Raw genomic sequence first — 18,268 nt, forward strand, 5'->3', positions numbered from 1 at the left:
CATTTACCATAAATACAGGAAAAAAATTGGAAGAAAAAATGGACGATAACCTTTAATGATGCAGTTTAACTGCCTGTGATGATGATGAGGAAGATGAAGATGATGATGAGCACTGTAACTACTTTTATTTGTCTGTGTTTCTCTACAGCCAATCCCTTTTCCTGAGTGAAAGCCATTAGTTCCTGTTTGTAACATGCAGTAAGATTAAAATCATCTAGGTTTGGATCACTTGTGTGTAATTTATTTCCTGCGTCTCTGTAGAGTTTAGCTGAAGCCCTGAACCTGACTGTAAAATCTCACTGATGTCCCACACGGTTCAAGTAAATAATAAAATCGTTATTAATCAGAGAATCTTGTTTTTGTTATCTGATGTGTTTCAGTTCCATTTAAAAAATGAGCCGTTAAAAGGAGGCATGCTAGTGTGTGTGTGTGTGTGTGTGTGTGTGTGTGTGTGTGTGTGTGTGTGTGTGTGTAACATGTAAATTTCTATTGTAATTTCAGAGTATCTCTGCCCTAGGTATGTAACATTTTTCTTGGAAGATTGCAATCACAAATATCCAGAGTGATTCACATTATTGTATTATGTCAGTGGCGCCCTCTGCTGTCACATGTTAATATTCCACATAATTCACACATGTGAAGAATTTACCAGTGTGAAGATCTTATTCGGATAATTGTTCACTGTAAATCATTCACAGTTGCCGATATGAGTAATTTAACTCAATCTTCCATTGAGTTAAATTACTCAGTGATTAAATTACAGACTTCATACTTTCCACCAGGGATTAGAAACAATGGATATTTATTTTACATTTCAGATCATCCTTCTAGATCATCCAGAATTGTGTACAGGAAATTAGACCATTTAGGAAAATGTGTAGTTTTACGCTATACTCTTCTTGATGTCTCACTGGAATGGCAAAAATAACTAATGCTATTGACTAATCAAAGATTTTTTTTTTTTGCGTATAATGCTCACTGTAGAAGGATTTTGTTCATGTTTTTGATTACATGCAATGAATGAAAGATTCCATCCGTTTTCGGGGCTAGGAATTAGTGCGTGTGTCTTTTCTGTCTTTTGAGAGCCTCTGAAGCAAGATACTACTGTGAGGTTATAACAGCTGTTACAGCTGTACCCATCACACCCGTGCTTTCTTATTACCTTACAAGAGCTACGTGTACACAACTACACAGAAACACAGTCCACAGTTGAATGCGTTCATTTACAGAAATTAACATTATTAACTTTAAGGTGACCAAGTAGTCTGTAGTGTGTATTCACAGATTCTAAATATACAGGTTAAAGTCTGCACGTGTAAATAAATAAATAAATAAATAAATAAATAAATAAAGATAAACCGATAAAGTGCAATATGGCAAGTTCGCTAAATTCGTAAGTTCGCTGTACACACAAATGTTTACATTTTAGAGTTAACTAAAGACATTAAACATCAGCACAGTCAAACCTAGTTTCATTTTGACTACAGTCTGAACTCAGACTGATGCATATAAACCCTCCCACAGGCGGTCGGGTGACTAACGGTCTGTTTTTCCCGGATTTCTAGATCTTCATTTAATGTTTAACACAGTACACTTTTCTGTGATCCAGCCGTGGAGATCTGAACCAAGCAGGACAACATCCAGTTTTATATTCTCTAAACCTTTTTCAGAGTGCATGTGAACGGAGAGTGGGTAAGTGTTATCCGGTTTTGTCACACTTCCTGTGTATTTTTCCGATCCATTGTTCTTTGTGGAGTTTACATTCATTTGTACTTTTTTTTTTTGTACATTTATTGCTCACGAAATGAATCGTGACACTTTTCTGACACGCGTTATGCTTGGATGATCCTTTACTTTTGTTTTCTTACATCTGCTGAAAATACTTATTTTATATAAGAGTTTATTCATGTAGAAATAGGGCACACTATCATTTTGTGATTTACAAGAAGAAAAAGAATGTGTTTAAACCATAAAATACAAAAATGGAAATGTAACATTGAAAATGATTGATTCTGCAAATTTTGAAGGGTAGGAATATGGGTAAATTGTTATAGACTGGAAATAATTTAGACCCCTAGCCTAGGCTGACTATCTAACATTCCTGCTGAAAATACGAATGCCTACAGAGAGGGATCATGACTTCACTTGAATTGTAAGCAGCATACATGTGGCATCCGCTGTGATGTCACACCTCAATTATGGTCAGTAGATATTTTTTTTAAAAACCGAGAATGTGTTGATTACAGTGATATAAGTGCGGTTAAATTCCTGTATCAGAAAGTGTGGATTAAGTGTGGACAGTCCTTATGACTGTAGCATTTATGATACGTTCTAGTACGTTATTGTTTCTATAGTAACAGCTCATTCACAAGAACTTTTAGGGTGGGTGCTCCACACAATTTAAGGCTAATAATAACAACTAAAAATGTGTTGTTTACAAAAAGCATACAATTGTTGACATGGTGAAGTTATGAGACATTCATTTAGCATTTATCGGATGAGTCTTTGTGAATTCAGTAGATTTTCCTAAAGGGAAATTCATTTCTGTTATGGATATTATAGAAACTTTATACAGTTGTTCCCTCACCAGCCTCTCTTTTTTCTTTCACTTTAAGGGGCCGTTTACATGAAAACGTTTTCAACTAAAAGTGGAAAACTTTTTATGTGGTTTGGCTGTTCGTTTACACGACAACAGTGTTTTGGGGCCTGAACATGCAAACTTTTGAAAATGGGTTTCAAAGTGGAAGTTTTTGAAAACGATGCCGTTATCATCTCCGTGTAAACATATAAAAATGGGAATCTGTGAAAACAATGACGCCACATCAAAGTAATCCATGCATACGGTGTGCTAGTTTAATTATCCCAAACTTATTGTTTCTACCCGTCCTTCTTGTGTCATTAACTCAACTATGACTATTTGAGTTTATTGTGCAACTGAGCTTAATAGTGTTGTTTGATGGAATTTTTGCTGATGTCTTTAATATGGCGAAACTTAAAAGTGCTTCATCAGGCGGTGCTACACCTAAGATTAATGCACTGTCTGCCCATGATTCTGCTGCTTCCACTCCTGATCCTTCTGATGCTCCGATGAACATTTCTACACCGAATCCAAGGAGACCTTTGGAGGTGAACCCTAGCAAAATTTATTTTCCCCAATAGAGAAGGAAGGAAAGTGCCCTTTCAGAGATACCCAATGTAAGGGTCCACTCACTGATCCAACGACGGAATGCGATGATGTGGTAGAAGGATTCCCACGTGTTTCTGTATTTTCAAAGCGATGTGAATACATTTAGATTTTTAAATTTGTCATTCCAATTCTGTTTGACTCTCTCTTAAATTAAATCTGACTCCAATTAAATCTGACGGGGAGGCTGTGGCTCAGTTGGTAGAGCGGGTTGTCCACTAATCGTAGGGTTGGCGGTTCGATTCTTGGCCCACATGACTCCACATGTTGAAGTGTCCTTGGGCAAGACACTGTACCCCAAGTTGCTCCTGATGGTAAGCTAGCGCCTTGCATGGCAGCTCCTGCTACCATTGGTGTGTGAATGGCTGAATGAGACACAGTGTAAAGCGCTTAGGATAAAAGCGCTATATAAGTGTGCCATTTACCATTTTACCAATTATAAAAACATCAATGTTGTATTGGTTTCCTAGTTGTTTGTATATTGATACTTTTGATCTTTCACATTTGATTACTTCTAGTTTATTCTATACTTTAAATTCTGCTCGTTCATTCGGATTCCATGTCGCTCAGAGGCTTGCGCCAGCTGTGTACGCGGATCTCGCAGCCACAAACTTGCCAGTCTTGGTCATTAGCCAGAGGTAATTGAGTAATACTATTTAGATGGTTGCTCATGCTTGCCCTTTCCTAAATAGTACTTTATATAGTCCCCTTAGATAGTAACACTTAATTATAGTAACGTTATTTCTAGCAGAGGTCATAACCACTAAAATGGTAATGGTAAAATGGTCTGCACTTACATAGTGCTTTTATCCAAAGTGCTTTACACTGTGTCTCATTCACCCATTCACACACACCAATGGTAGCAGAGCTGTAATGCAAGGCACTAACTTGCCATTCGGGAGCAACTTTGGGTTCAGGACACTTTGGTATCTTGGGTCACGTGGGCCGGGAATCGAACTACCAACCCTACAATTAGTGGACACCCCGCTATACCACTTGAGCCACAGAGATAGACCAATAATATCTGAGTAAAATTAGCTGTATATAATCATGCCATAGTTTCCTATGTACACATTAACTAGAGAGATATTACAATAACCAGAGGTTTAGACTTGGTCCATCAACTTCATGTTGTCCTAAACGGGTATTTCCTATTGAGCTTGTACACTCTAAGTACACTTAACTTAATGCCAAGTTGTTAGTCTGGACTTGAAAATCTCAGTTGGCGTGCCCCAATGCTCCAACTAAACCTGGATTTTAGCCTGCACTAACCTCGTTGCAGATTTGTGATAACAAGGAGTTAATGTAATTCATTAGAGACAATAATTTCAGAATAAGTCAGAATATAATCAAGTCTAAGAATTTATTTAACCAGGTATGAACACATCAAAATCCAATACTACTATTAATAATAAGAAGAAAGAATCACATTCAGCATTATGTTACGAGTTCGAGTGTTAGTTCTCGTGAGAGTCCTTTTTGCTCAGAGAGCAGTTCTCTCCAGGTTCAGACATCTTACCACCAGTCTTACAATATTTATTGCTAATAAAATATAGAAAGCAGACTGACTGCCAGTGTCACTATTTGCACTTTTTCATTGATTTTTCTTTTCTTTTCAGTATTTAAAAATGAACAACTTTGTTAACAGAATTCTGACCTGGAGCACAAGAAAAGCTAAAAGGTGGGGCTGAAGTCAGAAAAATCCATTTCCACAATGAAAAATTCTTTATGCACATTTCATGTACATTACGTCTTGTGGATGATTCACAACAATAAACAGTTATAAAGTGCAGTGTATTGTTCATTGATAAACAAAAAATTTCAATCATTCACAAATCAGTGTGGTATAAGAGGAATAATATCTCTAATATACAAACTGAAAAACTACTCAAAATACTTCAATACATTGATCGTACAGCTCCTGGTAAAAGTGATGGAATCACCACACTTGGAGGATGTTCACCTGGACTTTTTTTAAATAACTGAATATTCAGGCTTCATAAAATATACCTCAAACAAATAAAAAGTAATTATTTTAATTAATGACATTTTTTTCCAAGATAAATATTGGATTACCTCATAATTTGTATTTCTAAAACAAATACTAGCACAAGTCTAAAAATGCAAATTCATCCACAGCCAAAATAGAGCACTTACATCCATCCATCCTCAACCACTTATCCGTTATCGGGTCGTGGGGGCAGCAGCTCCAGTAGGGGACCCCAAACTTCCCTTTCCCAAGCCACTTTAACCAGTTCTGACTGGGGGATCCCGAGGCATTCCCAGGCCAGTGTGGAGATATAATCTCTCCACCTAGTCCTAGGTCTTCCCCGAGGTCTCCTCCCAGCTGGACATGCCTGGAAAACCTCTCTAGGGTGGCGCCCAGGGGGCATCCTTACCAGATGCCCGAACGACCTCAACTGGCTCCTTTCAATGCAAAGGATCAGCGGCTCTACTCTGAGTTCCTCTCAGATAGCTGAGCTTCTCACCCTATCTCTAAGGGAGAGGCCAGCCACCCTCCTAAGAAAACCCTTTTTGGCCGCTTGTACCTTCATGCCCATAAGTGAGGGTAGGAACGAAAATTACCCAGTAGATCGAGAGCTTTGCCTTCCAGCTCAGCTCTCTTTTCATCACAACGGTGTGGTAAGGCGATTGCAATACCGCTCCCGCTGCTCCGATTCTCCGGCCAAGAGGCTCCAATGTCAATGGCTCCAATATCTCCTCACTCGTGAACAAGACCCCAAGGTACTTGAACTCCTACACTTGGGTTAAGTACTCATTCCCTACCCAGAGTAGGCACGCCATCAGTTTCCTGCTGAGAACCATGGCCTCAGATTTAGAGGTGGTAATCCTCATCCCAGCCACTTCACACTCAGCTGCAAAATGATCCAGTGAGTGCTGAAGGTCATGGACCGATGAAGCCATCAGGACCATATCATCTGCAAAAAGCAGCGATGAGATTATCAGGCCACCAAACCGCAATCCCTCCTCACCAAGTCTACGCCTCGATATTCTGTCCATGAATATCACAAACAGGATTGGTGACAAATCGCAGCCCTGGCGGAGACCAATCCCTACCTGGAACCAGTCCAACTTTTTGCCAGAATCCGGACACAGCTATAACTTTGGGCATACAGCGATTGGATAGCCCTAAGAAGGGAACTCCTCACCCCATACTCACCCGTTTGGGCTTTCCAGGTCTGTCCAGAGTCTTCCCCCACCCCTTGACCCAACTCACCACCAGATGGTGATCAGTTGACAGCTCTACCCCTCTCTTCACCCGAGTGTCCAGAACATGCTGCCTCAGATCAGATGATACAATTACAAAATCGATCATCGACCTTCTACCTAGTTACCCTGTTACCCTGCCCGGAGGAAGCCCGGGGCCCCTGCCTGGAGCCGGGCCTAGAGGGGCACCCCCCTGGTGGCGTGGTTGCCCAGCCGGGCAAACCCCAAAAAAGCAACGTGGCACCCCCCTCTCCATCCTATGGGCCCACCACTGGTGGGGCGAACCGTGGGGATCGAATGCACTGCTCAATGGGTGTCATTTAAGGTCAGGGGCCTCGACGTTCCAGACTCGGACGGCAGAGTCTGGCTCTGGGGACGTGGAGCACTTACAGATCTTTAAAAATGCTTACGGACCTTACCTTGGTCTTTTTGAAAGGAAATATGGCCCCAACAAGAGTGTGGTAAATTGAAACAATGAAATGGATTATAAAACTCCTTCAAGAAGGAAATACAACATGGAGTGTGGAAAAAGATGATGGTTGTTCCCAGTCAGCTGTGTCTAAAATTTGGTGCAAGTATAAACAAAATGGGAAGGTTCTAAAAGGAAAACAAGATTACACTGGGCTAAAGAGAATCAATCATGGACTGTGGATGAAAGTGATATTCAGTGATGAATCATGAATCTGGCCAAGGAGATGATGCTGGAACTTTTGTCTGGTGCCATTCTTCTTCTTTTTTTTGGTGTTTTAATTTATTTATTCATTTTCATGTGATTCATTTACATGTGATTCATTTTCATGTGATTCATTTACCTTTTCTCTTCTCTCCTCCCTTCCCTTTCACAAATATTTCATTGAGAAGAAGGAAAAAAAAAAACAAATTGAGCAACACAGCAGTAAACATTCACAGGCCTTTTTTCTTGTTATACTAACAAAGGAAAACAAAATTAAAAGTACCACCCCCCCCCTCATCATGGCTACTCAATAACTGTCGCTGGTTATATAAATATTATAAAACCCAAGAACAGGCACAAAAATTTAAGTGGGAAGTGTCTGTAACTCCAAAAAGTATACAATAAAGGGTTGCCATTTATATATATATATATATATATATATATATATATATATATATATATATATATAAATAAAAATCATCTAAGTTAGGAGCGTATACATTTACAATACCTGTCTTTGCATTAGAGTACCAGCAACTATAATATATCTCTCATCAGTGATAGATATCGCATCAGCGATAACATTAGTGGACGAAAACTGTAACCTTTTGTCAATTAAAATAGTGACCCCTCCTACTTTCAAATTAAAGTTCAAGTGGAAGACATTTCAAATATGTAAAAACCTTAGATCTCTTGACAGGATTACCTCTGACGTTCCAACAAATAAATCTTAAAGGCGTGCCTGTCCCAGCCGGAGTGGGACCCCCCCTCCCCCAACACACCCAAAGTCTCCATAAAACAAAGGGAGACAGCAGTATTTCCCACCAAGAGTTGTCCACAATGTGAAAACCAACTAAATTACTTAAACAAAAAAATTCCAGTAAGAGAAAAGTCCCCTACTGACTTCAAATCTGATAAATAGTCTGCGCACTTCAACAAATATAATGTCCTTACCTTTTAAAGACTTGTAACTAATAATATAACCCAGTGAAGCATGTAAAGATGAGGAAACAACACTAATAAAATGAAATAAACTCTAACCCAGTCAGAGCATAAAAACAGAGAAGCACATCAATACAGAAGTAAATTTAAGAGGAGCGAGTCCACAAAATCTAGACGAAGTAATGCACCGACAATATCTTCAATAAGAATCCGAATTCTGTAGAGCTGGAAGGCCGAGTGCAAGAAAATAATAAAAGAAAAGTGAAAAAATATAGGTGATGCAGTTCACCCTGATATCTCTCTTGCACGGCGTAAAATATCAACACAGTCACTGTGATAGTGGAATCTGCACACAATAGCTCGTGGTCGTTCACCAGGCTTGGGCTTCGGCTGAAGGGTCCAGTGGGACCGGTCCAGAACCGGCTCCTTCTCCAGACCAAACGCCTCCTTTAACAAGGCCGCTACAGCAGCGGTTGTACAGGTGTCAGCGCCCTCTGGAACTCCGACTATCCTAACGTTATTGCGCCGTGACCTCGACTCCAAATCTTCACATTTATTCTCTAATTGAGTCACGGTCGCAGTGAGAGACTCGATAGTAGTCTTCATGTAAACTATGTCATCGGTGCAAGTGAAGAGAGCGTGCCCTATTTCCCCAACAGTACCTTTCAGTGTTGATATTGTAGCCTCGGTAGCGACTTTATCACCAGCCTGCTGTGTTTTCACGGACTGCAGGTCAAGCTGGATAGTAGACAGCGCATCCCTGAACATCGCCTGAAACTCCTTTTTAAAAACATCGGCAATGTCCTTCCTCAGTGAAGCCAACAACTCAAGCTTGAAAGCGGCGAAGTGAGGGTCACCGCTCGGGGACGCGGATTCAGGGGGGGAAGGGGACTCGCTCACGGCGTGCACACTAGGTCTCAGTCGTGTCTGAATGCTACCACGGGTTTTCGTGTTCTTTCCAGACATCTTAACGTGCCACAAAGTTCAAAGTGCAAAGAAGGAAAGAAGTAGAATAAGTCAAAATATATTACATGACTAAAAAGCGCTAATTAATTACAATTTTAATCGAAATCAGCAGGAGCCTCCAACTTCGCGTCTTACTCCATCGAACACCGAATTTGATCCGTCTGGCACCATTCTAATTAATCTGTTATGGCCCAGTCTAGGTTAGGCCGCACAGAATAAACAGCTCAGGATTCAATAGAATTTGAATTTAATAACACAACCAGGTTTGTGTTAAAAAGTTCTGGTATATTGTAACAATTATATACATACACCCATTCATACCATTGTGCCCTGCGATGGACTGGCACCCTGTCCAGGGTGTACCCCGCCTTGTGCCTGATGCTCCCTGGGATAGGCTCCAGGTTCCCCGCGACCCTGAAGAAGGAACAAGCGGTATAAGATGGATGGATGGATGGATGGATATATACATACAACTATACAAAGAACCAAACACCCGACATACCTTCAGGGTGGGCCAAGGCCAAAATAATAAACAAGAGAATTTTTTGTTAGGTAGCCAGCTTACCTAAAAGGAAAATAACAAAGAAAATACAAGGATACTTCCCTAACTACCTAAGCCAAAAACAGAGACAAAAGTACCCTCTACCAAAAGAAATGGCAGCCACAACCCTACTGATGGTGAACCAAGTTAATCATATATACAATAGTGAAGAATATACATAAACATATACAGGGACAACCAAACTCTAAGTCAAAAACCAGGCAAGAGTCAAAACCAGAACATACAGAATTTGATAACCACAAGGGCAAGTAACACAAACCAAACAATCTCCTAACAAGAAATCACACATAACCAACTCCAACATCCCACACCATTCTCACTCTTCTTCCTTTTTAAATCGTGTTGTCAATTAGTGACATCATCTGGGGAGGCGGGAGCAAGGCAGGCTTAGGGCAGGCTGGAAACTCTGCGAGGGAGTTTGGACCTGCACACAAAATATGTCATAGTACACAAAAAAAACTTCCCGTCCCAAAGATTAGCGGGTTGTAAGAAAACATATAAAAAAAAAAAAACTGCCTGAAGAATCAAATTTCTACTCAATTATGATATGGGGTTGAATGTCTGGTAAAGGACCAGGGGAGACCTCAACAGTCGGTGTGTGTGTATTTGTAAAATATTTAATATTGATAATAATAAGTGAGCATTAAATCTTCCATCAGCTGAGGCATATGTTTACAGTTTCTCATTTCCGGTTCTTGATCTTGTCCCTAGTTTCTCGTTCTGTGCTTTGACATTCCTCGTTTATGCCCGTTCGCCTGTTTTTTCCCCACGTTAGGGATTTTTCTACCTGTCTCAAATAAATAAAAGCTTAAACTGCACTTGAATACATATCCAATCCCTGTTACATGACAGATGTTGTCAAATGTCTGTGCATATTTTAAGACATTGCCTTAGTTAACCAAACTTATTTGACCAACAATATGAATTCAGAATGCATTATATTGTAATGAATGAAATACTGTACATTTACTAATAGGTGTATTTCTTGTCAGATCAGTGATGGATGGGTTCATGAAGATGAAGAACTGACAGCATCAGTATGGCTTCTTCAAATCAGTCTGCAAGAGATTATGTCAAAAACGCTCGTCAAAACCTGGTTGGACGGTTACTAAACCTGCCTCTTATTGTTGAAAAACTTCATCAACAGAATGTCTTCAATGCCAATGAAGTTAGTGAAATTGAGGCAGAACCAGAAAAGTACAACAAAACCAGGAAGATACTGGACTGGGTCTTTAACAAGGGTGAGGAGGCCTGCTATAAATTTCTCAGAATACTGGATCGTGAGAGGAAATCAGTCTTGCCAAAGTCAGATTCCTCTGGCCTGACTACTGATTTACGTACATGGATCTGCTTGTTCTTTAGAGATGAGCCTGAAGATGATTATATTGAAGGTAAGAATGCCTGATATATGCACATGAATAACTAATAACACATGTTCTCTGTGTGTATAATAGGGATGTCACGATACCAAAAATCTAGTAGTTGGTACCGATACCACCAAAAGTACATGATACTCGATACCAAAGTCGACGCCACGGCGTGGTATAAAAATAAAATTTAAAAAATTTAATCAAAAACTCTCCTGGAGGACATACTCCTCTGGCTGATACTGGCAAAAAAGAGAGAGAGATTTTAGTTATCAAACATTATCTGACAATGAGTGGAAAGTACAGTGGAGGTGCAGCACTACTAAACACGCGCACACACACACACACACACACACACACACACACACATATACACAACTTATACTCTGAATGCAAGCATTAGTTTAAATTCACTGATATGGTGGCAGGCCAAAAAGATTTATTAAAAGCATGAACGTGAATAATTATTAGTGACATTAGGCTACATTTAGCTGACAGGACACGGGCTGCATGGTGGCCCATTAGGAGGTAGTTTATAACACTGCAATGTGTTTGCATCGTTAACAAATAACCGGCTATCGCTAACATCACATGGAGCGTAACGTTAGCTGGTTTCACGGCTACAACGCCAGCTGTCTCAAACAAACATAATATAGGACCCGTCTTTCAGGTGCTTTGCTAAATTCCAGATGTTTCCTCGCTTTGTTTGAAATTAACGATAGCATCGGTTGCACACTGGCTTCACAGCATCAATTATATGTTTGTTGTCATCCACCTCGACTGCGAAGTATTTCCATATTCCATACCACATTTCCTCTCAATGAGACGCAGCGGAGCTAAACTTCTGCAGTTTTTCCCCATGTACTTGTAGTTGTTGTTGTTGTTGTTCTTCTTCTTCTTCAACACTTGTGGACCGACTAAAATGCTTGCGTGTATTTGCTGCCTCCATCAGTTCCGGAAGAATTGCAACCTCGGTACCTCCATTAGAAACGGTTCAAACGCTACTCCAGAAAAACAAGTACCGTCACGTTTTGAGAATGTTGGTATCAACTTGGTACCGAACTATCGGTTCTCGTGATATCCCTAGTGTATAATACACATGCTACAAGAAGTATTTAAAAAATTGTGGTAAAGGTTACATCTGCAACCTTAGCTTATATAAAACTCTACCTGTTATTTTAGGACCTGTCTCATGTCATCAGCTGCAAAAGATTTTGAAGACAAAAACAAAACAATTTCTAGGTGAACAGTGGAGGAAGAGCCAGCAGTTCTATGGAGGAAAAGTACAAGAAAACTTCACCTTTATTCCTCTGGTGTTGGATACAGACACAGAAACTAATACACCCCATAACAAAATCGCACTCAAGAGGAAGAAATCTAAAAAATCCCGTTCAAAAAAGATGAGGGCCTACATACCAAGAGACACACAGAGAAAATCCCCTGAAGATTTGCTTAATAGCAGGGAGAAAAGTATCCTAATAGTAGGAAAACCTGGAATTGGGAAGACAACAGTTGTTCAACAAATGTTGCATCACTGGGCAGAGAGACATGACCCAAACCTTGACTTCATGTTTTACTTTGATGAAAACACACTGTCAAATATCTCAACTATAGTTGGCTTAGAACATCTTCTGCTTAGCAAAGTTTTAATGTCAAATCCACAGCTTAAAGATAATGTTGAAGAATTTTTGCACTATCTTCAAGAATATTCTGAAAAAGTCACTATTGTTTTTGATGGAATCAAAGATTTTCAGGACAACCTGATTTTGCTGGAAATCATGAAACATGACCTTCTGCCTGAAGCAAAGGTTGTGGCCACATGCAGGCCTGAAGTAGAGTACGAGTTCTCTGACTGGACAACATGTAAAGTCTATGTTCAAGGATTCAGTGAAGAGTCAATTTATGATTTTTTTAGGAAAATGTCAGGTAATGATCCAGAGATAGTAGACAGTGTGATAAACAATCCTGCACTCTTCAGTCTCTGCCATGTCCCTATGTATGCTTTTATGGTGGCAGCCTGCATTTCATACTACACTTCTGAAGAAGCAAAGAAACAGTGCACAGTTAGTGAGCTGTACATACGAATTTTTCGCCACTGTCTTCAGAGACATGGAAAAAAGGAATTGCTGCACTTAGATGGACACATTATAAAGTGCAAAGACAAGATCTTATCTTTAGCAGAGAGTGCTTTCAATGCAACCAAGTTAAAAACTATCAACCTGGACTTTTATTATGATGAGACAGGCATTGCTGGTGCTTTCTTGACGACAGTCTCAGCCGTGTCACCAGCATTTGCCGAGACATTTTGTGCATTTCATCACAACACAATGCAGGAATTCTTTTCTGCTCTCTGGCTTCTAGGAAAAACAGAAATACTTGAGATTCTCCATCAGTGTAAGAATGAAGACAGTATCCACATGAAATATGTAATTCCTTTCCTCTGTGGACTTCAATCACAGACCAACATTCCTCTTCTGAAGTGTCTCTTTCCATTGAACAATGTCAAGGGAAGTACTCATGGTTTTTTTGAGAAAGTCTTAAAGACTTTTTTCTGTGATCAACCAGATGATGAAATTGTTGACGTTGCCTTCATATGTCAGTGTCTGTATGAATTTAAGTCGCCTGAAGCCTGCTGGTCATTTCTGGAGAGAATAAACTATCATCTAGATTTGAGTGAAGAACATCTTGACCCTTATGCATGCTGTGCTGTGTCCTATGTAATCAGCCAATCCAGAAACAAACAGGTTCATCTTGATTTGGAGAACATTGCTGTGTCACTCTCAGGGCTGAAGACAATTCTCGAACATTCACAATATCTAAGGTATTAATAATTCAATATATATAATGTACTATGTTAAATGAAAATGATATAATTTACTTACAGATTGTGTTTTATGACCCTCAGGGATTTATCAACAACACTCTGTCAGGTGTGGACAATTTCCTTGAAACAAGAGCAGTTAGATTACTTGATACAGCTCCTGCATTTACTGGGGAATGAGATTCACCTCCTGATGAGCACTGAGACAGGTGTGCTTGAGAAAGCTGGAAAAATCATAACCCAGAGTGCAGAACAAATAAATCTCTATCTACACTGTGATAACGACCCACACCAGCTGACACCTGTTCTGTGCGACACAGTGCTCCTGTGGCTGCCACGCATCCGCTCTCTCCAGTAAGTAACTCATGCAACAGATATCTACTAAATCTAATTTCCAAAATGTATGTACAATTAAATCTGCTTAATGCAGCAGTGTCATCCTACCTTCAGGCATGACTGGAGGATGAGTACGATAGTCATCAGCAGGGGGTATAACAGAAAGTTAGGTTAGGATCTAACCAAGTTCAGAGTCCAAGTTAGTTACTATGAACTTTGTAAAACTGATTGTTTATGGATTACTTAAGCTAAACTAGTTACAATGGATATAAAAAGTCTGCACATTGGTGTTAAAATGTGTCATAATGCTGTTTAGCTTGCTATGTAATAAGTGTACAAAGTGGACAACAATATATAGCAGTAACCTGAACGTTAGCTATGTTAAGGGTCCTGGAGTTTTCTGTTCTTAATTCTAAAGACAAACTGCCATCACTAGTTCTAAATGGATAAGTGCAATATGGCCACAACTCAGACGTTAGTTCCATATCTGTCGTTGCCAGGCTAGCACACCTCAGCGTTATGCTTATATCTGTAAAATCACTTAGTTGTCCTTAGCCCAAATGTAGTGTAAAGGAACGAAATGCTGTGCAACTTTCCTCACTTTCACTCGCATTTATAACAGTCCGTCACAGCGTGAGGGTTCACAGTGAACTTCGCAGGAGGATCTACAAGTGAATGTAACGTTAATGGTCAAAAACTGGAACTGACGTTAGCCTAGCGTACTTCGTGGGTGTGCAAATATCAAAAGTTAATTGACGATCTAAAGAACAAACCAAGCCATGGTATGATGCCTTCTATACTAAGTTTACCTACTATTTAGGTATCTAGTTACTGACTGTCTGAAAAAAGCTCGTATGTTCTGCTGCAGTTTTCTACACTTGGCTGCTGTCTCCATTTCTTACAGACTGAGCTGCTCAAATATATCAACGAACTTGCGTTGAGTATGGGTTCAACCAAGTATACAATTGGAGGGGGGGCACACACCTATTTTCCTTAATAAATGGAAATATGTTAAAAAGGAATAAACATAAATAAATAGAATAGGTGAAGAAAAGACAGATCCGTTGGCAGGGTTCATTAAATGGGTACATATAGAAATATTTTGTACTGTATATTGGGGGGACAGATTGGTATTTCCTTAACATGGGGGTTGGGACACGACCCCCGAAAAGAATGCGTGGTTACACCCATGGTCCAAACCATGACACTACCACCAACATGTTTCACAGATGGGATAAAGTTCTTATGCTGGAATGTAATGTTTTCCTTTCTCCAAACATAATGCTTCTCATTTAAACCAAAAACTCCATTTGGGTCTCATCTATAAACAAAACATTTTTCCAATAGCCTTCTGGCTCATCCACGTGATCTTTAGCAAACTGCAGAAGGACAGCAATGTTCTTTTTGAAGAGCAGTGAATTCCTCCTTGCAACCCTGACAGGAACATCATTGTTGTTCAGTGTTCTCCTGATGGTGGACTCATGAACATTGATATTAGCTAACATGAGAGTAACCTTCAGTTACTTAGAAGTTACCCTAGCTCTTTTGTGACTCACTCACACGTCATCCCATTGACTGAAAACACCAGACTTTAGGAATGGCTTGAGGAACAAAGAATTTGGCCTCCAAATTCCCCAGAGCTCAATTTCCAGGACTTAAAGGACTTCGAACAGTTTTGCAATGATGGCTTAGAACTACAATTGCTATGATAGCTTTAGGACTGCAATTGCCAGAAACAGTCTCCAGTGAACAGTTAATTACTTCAACAAAAATAGACTTCATGTGAAAACTATAAAGAATTTCCTGGTTACATAATTGCACTTTTGACCATATAGTACACAGTTATAGAAGGGAATTATATAAAATTGCACTGTTCTGTGTCACCCAGGTGATGATTTATTCCATTTTGAGTCTGGTTCCTCTAAGAAATTTTCCTCATATCGTTTCAGGGAATTTTTCCTTGCCATTATCGCCTCTGGCTTGCTCATTAGGGATAAATTTATAAATTTAAAATTTGTACCCTGAATTTCTCTACAGAGACTTAAAACATGCCAACAAACTGTGAAAGAACAGTCATTTATATCGTGGTAACTTGACCATTCAGTGACTATGTAATTAAATATTTTACATAAACATTTTTGAGATGCTACAGAAAATAATGGTTTTGAATATAGTTATGAATTGAAGCCATTTGGATCACTGACAATAGGTTTTCTTTAGCTGTTATGTAAAGTTGAACACACTACCTAGCTTGGTGAGCTTAAGCTCCAGCTGCATTGTTGAGGGTAGCCGCTGGGCACCAAACTGGGCTTCCCCCAACAGCAATTAAGGGGAATGACACATGCTGGATGGTGGGAGTGGTTGCAGCTAAGGAAGTGATGGGCTGCAGCAGCATCACAGAGGTTTCAGAGTACAAATGCTGCTAATTATATAATTTGAGGATGGCTTAATTTTGCAAAGCGTAGTTGAAAATAATCACTACTTACCTGGAGGTTCAGACCGACACCATACACGCACTGCCACACAGTCCATGAGGCATGATCTAGTATTTGTGGTATTCAGTACTGTTTCCCCTCTCTAATTCTGGACTATATGCACCTCTTAGATTAAGCTTGGTAACGAGCTGCCTAGACAGAGTTAGAAAACCTGGAGAAAGTTTGTGTGTGTGTGTGTGTGTGTGTGTGTGTGTGTCTGATGTTCTCCATGTTGTGTACTGTAATAATGTGAGTCTTTCACTTTTCTCCAGGTTTGACTCTAAACAGGGAGAGAAAGAACGAGAAGAGAGATGTAGAACATTTCTACTGGATTTGTTTCTGCAAGCAGCTCTACACCAACCACATAACATCCTGCAGACAGTGGAGAAAATGATCACATTTACTGAATATGGAGACTATTATTATTATTATGACATACTGAGTGATTTCCTGCTGGATCTGTACTCACGTGTGAAGCAGTACGAGAGTGAAACAGGCAGGAGAGTCCTTCCAGCATTGCTGCCAGTTTACCAGTCAGTTCCTGCAGTCTGGTCCATAAAGCTCTCAGAGAGAAAAGTCTCCCTCCTCCTAGAAGTGTTGAAACTCCAAACAGAGAAGAAACCAGTGGTGCTGAGAGACTGCTCAGATGAAGAGAGTGAAGTGAGGAGTTTCCTTCAGTGTCTGCCCTACATCTCACACCTCAGCTTTAAAGAGTAAGTAGCTACAGTTTTCTCAGACGTGCTTTAGTGCTCTGTGCACCACAGCTGATAAAAGCACTGTTTTTGTTTTAAAATCAAATATTCCTGCAGATAAAAATATCACCATTTGTAGAATAAAATATCTGGTTCTGAAAAGGAACAAAATGAGCCTGAGTTTAAACTTTTATGTTGTCAGTCCTGGAATGTGAACAATCAGTTCAAACCCTGACTTAATTCTATTTATTGTTAACTTGTCCAATCCAATTTTGAACACTATTTTTTTTCTACTAAAATCTGCTAATTCCTGAAGTGTTGGGATACAGTGCACCTTGCTGAAGCAGGCAAAGTGAACAAAGGGAATGCAAAAAGGAAAAAAAAGGCCAAATATATACTTCCATTCATTGTTATTAAACTGGGGTGTAATGATCACGATTCAATTCCATTCGTGGTGCTAGTTTCATGATTCAATTCAGTTCTCAAAATATTTTGAGCAAAATTTGAAAGAAGAAACATGACGACTGAAAAAAATTTTTTTTTATGTCTGGATCATAAACAATGCAAAATGTGCATGATTGTCTGAATAAAACAAAAAATGGCTATAAACAGAGGTTTAATATTGTAAAGAAAATGTACTATAGATTCACCATATCTTAATATAAAGCAATACATTTATAAATTCTCCCCAAAATTTGACTGAATAAATAAAGACTCTGACACAGTCTCTGATCGACTGAAACACAATGAGCTCCGTTACAGAGCCCAAGGCATCAGTTTAACCATAAATACAGCTCCAAAGTCTATTTCCTGATTAATGGTGCAGACTCTCCAGTAAAGAATGTGATAATGTGACCAGCGTGCTCGCTATATAATTGAACTCTATGAGTTGTGCAGATTAGGACCTCTGCTGTTCAAACAGTCAAATGTGTTAGATGTGTAATTAATAGAAAGCTGATTTCCATGATGTGATTTGAACATTTCAGCGATACACATCGTCACATTTTCGCATCACGATGCATC

At 39.5% G+C, this 18,268-nt stretch overlaps 2 protein-coding genes across 9 annotated transcripts in view; one reads left to right on the forward strand and one right to left on the reverse strand.

Annotated features, from left to right (window-relative positions):
* The first annotated feature begins 1,528 nt into the window (after positions 1–1,528).
* LOC108272973 (uncharacterized) overlaps positions 1,529–18,268 on the forward strand; it is a 37,625-nt gene continuing 20,885 nt past the window's right edge. For 4 of the 8 annotated variants that reach the window (XM_053683933.1, XM_053683937.1, XM_053683938.1 and 1 more), the window contains exons 1-5: positions 1,530–1,692; positions 10,548–10,946; positions 12,105–13,743; positions 13,828–14,097; positions 16,826–17,266. In XM_053683933.1, coding sequence (XP_053539908.1) covers positions 10,595–10,946; positions 12,105–13,743; positions 13,828–14,097; positions 16,826–17,266 — 2,702 coding nt within the window. In that variant the 5' untranslated portion in view covers positions 1,530–1,692; positions 10,548–10,594. Of the gene's footprint in view, positions 1,693–4,803; positions 4,866–10,547; positions 10,947–12,104; positions 13,744–13,827; positions 14,098–16,825; positions 17,267–18,268 lie in introns of all 8 variants that reach the window. The other 4 variants (XM_053683934.1, XM_053683939.1, XM_053683935.1 and 1 more) reach the window with 4 other exon arrangements.
* LOC128634053 (uncharacterized) lies at positions 7,586–10,577 on the reverse strand. Its single transcript, XM_053683985.1, has 2 exons — positions 10,520–10,577; positions 7,586–9,558 (listed from the first exon to the last, which is right to left on the reverse strand). Exon 2 carries the CDS (start codon positions 8,991–8,993, stop codon positions 8,313–8,315), a length of 681 nt encoding a protein of 226 aa, XP_053539960.1. The 5' UTR covers positions 8,994–9,558; positions 10,520–10,577; the 3' UTR covers positions 7,586–8,312.

This window comes from Ictalurus punctatus, chromosome 12 (genome assembly GCF_001660625.3).
Source record: "Ictalurus punctatus breed USDA103 chromosome 12, Coco_2.0, whole genome shotgun sequence".
Taxonomy (NCBI): Eukaryota; Metazoa; Chordata; class Actinopteri; order Siluriformes; family Ictaluridae; genus Ictalurus; species Ictalurus punctatus.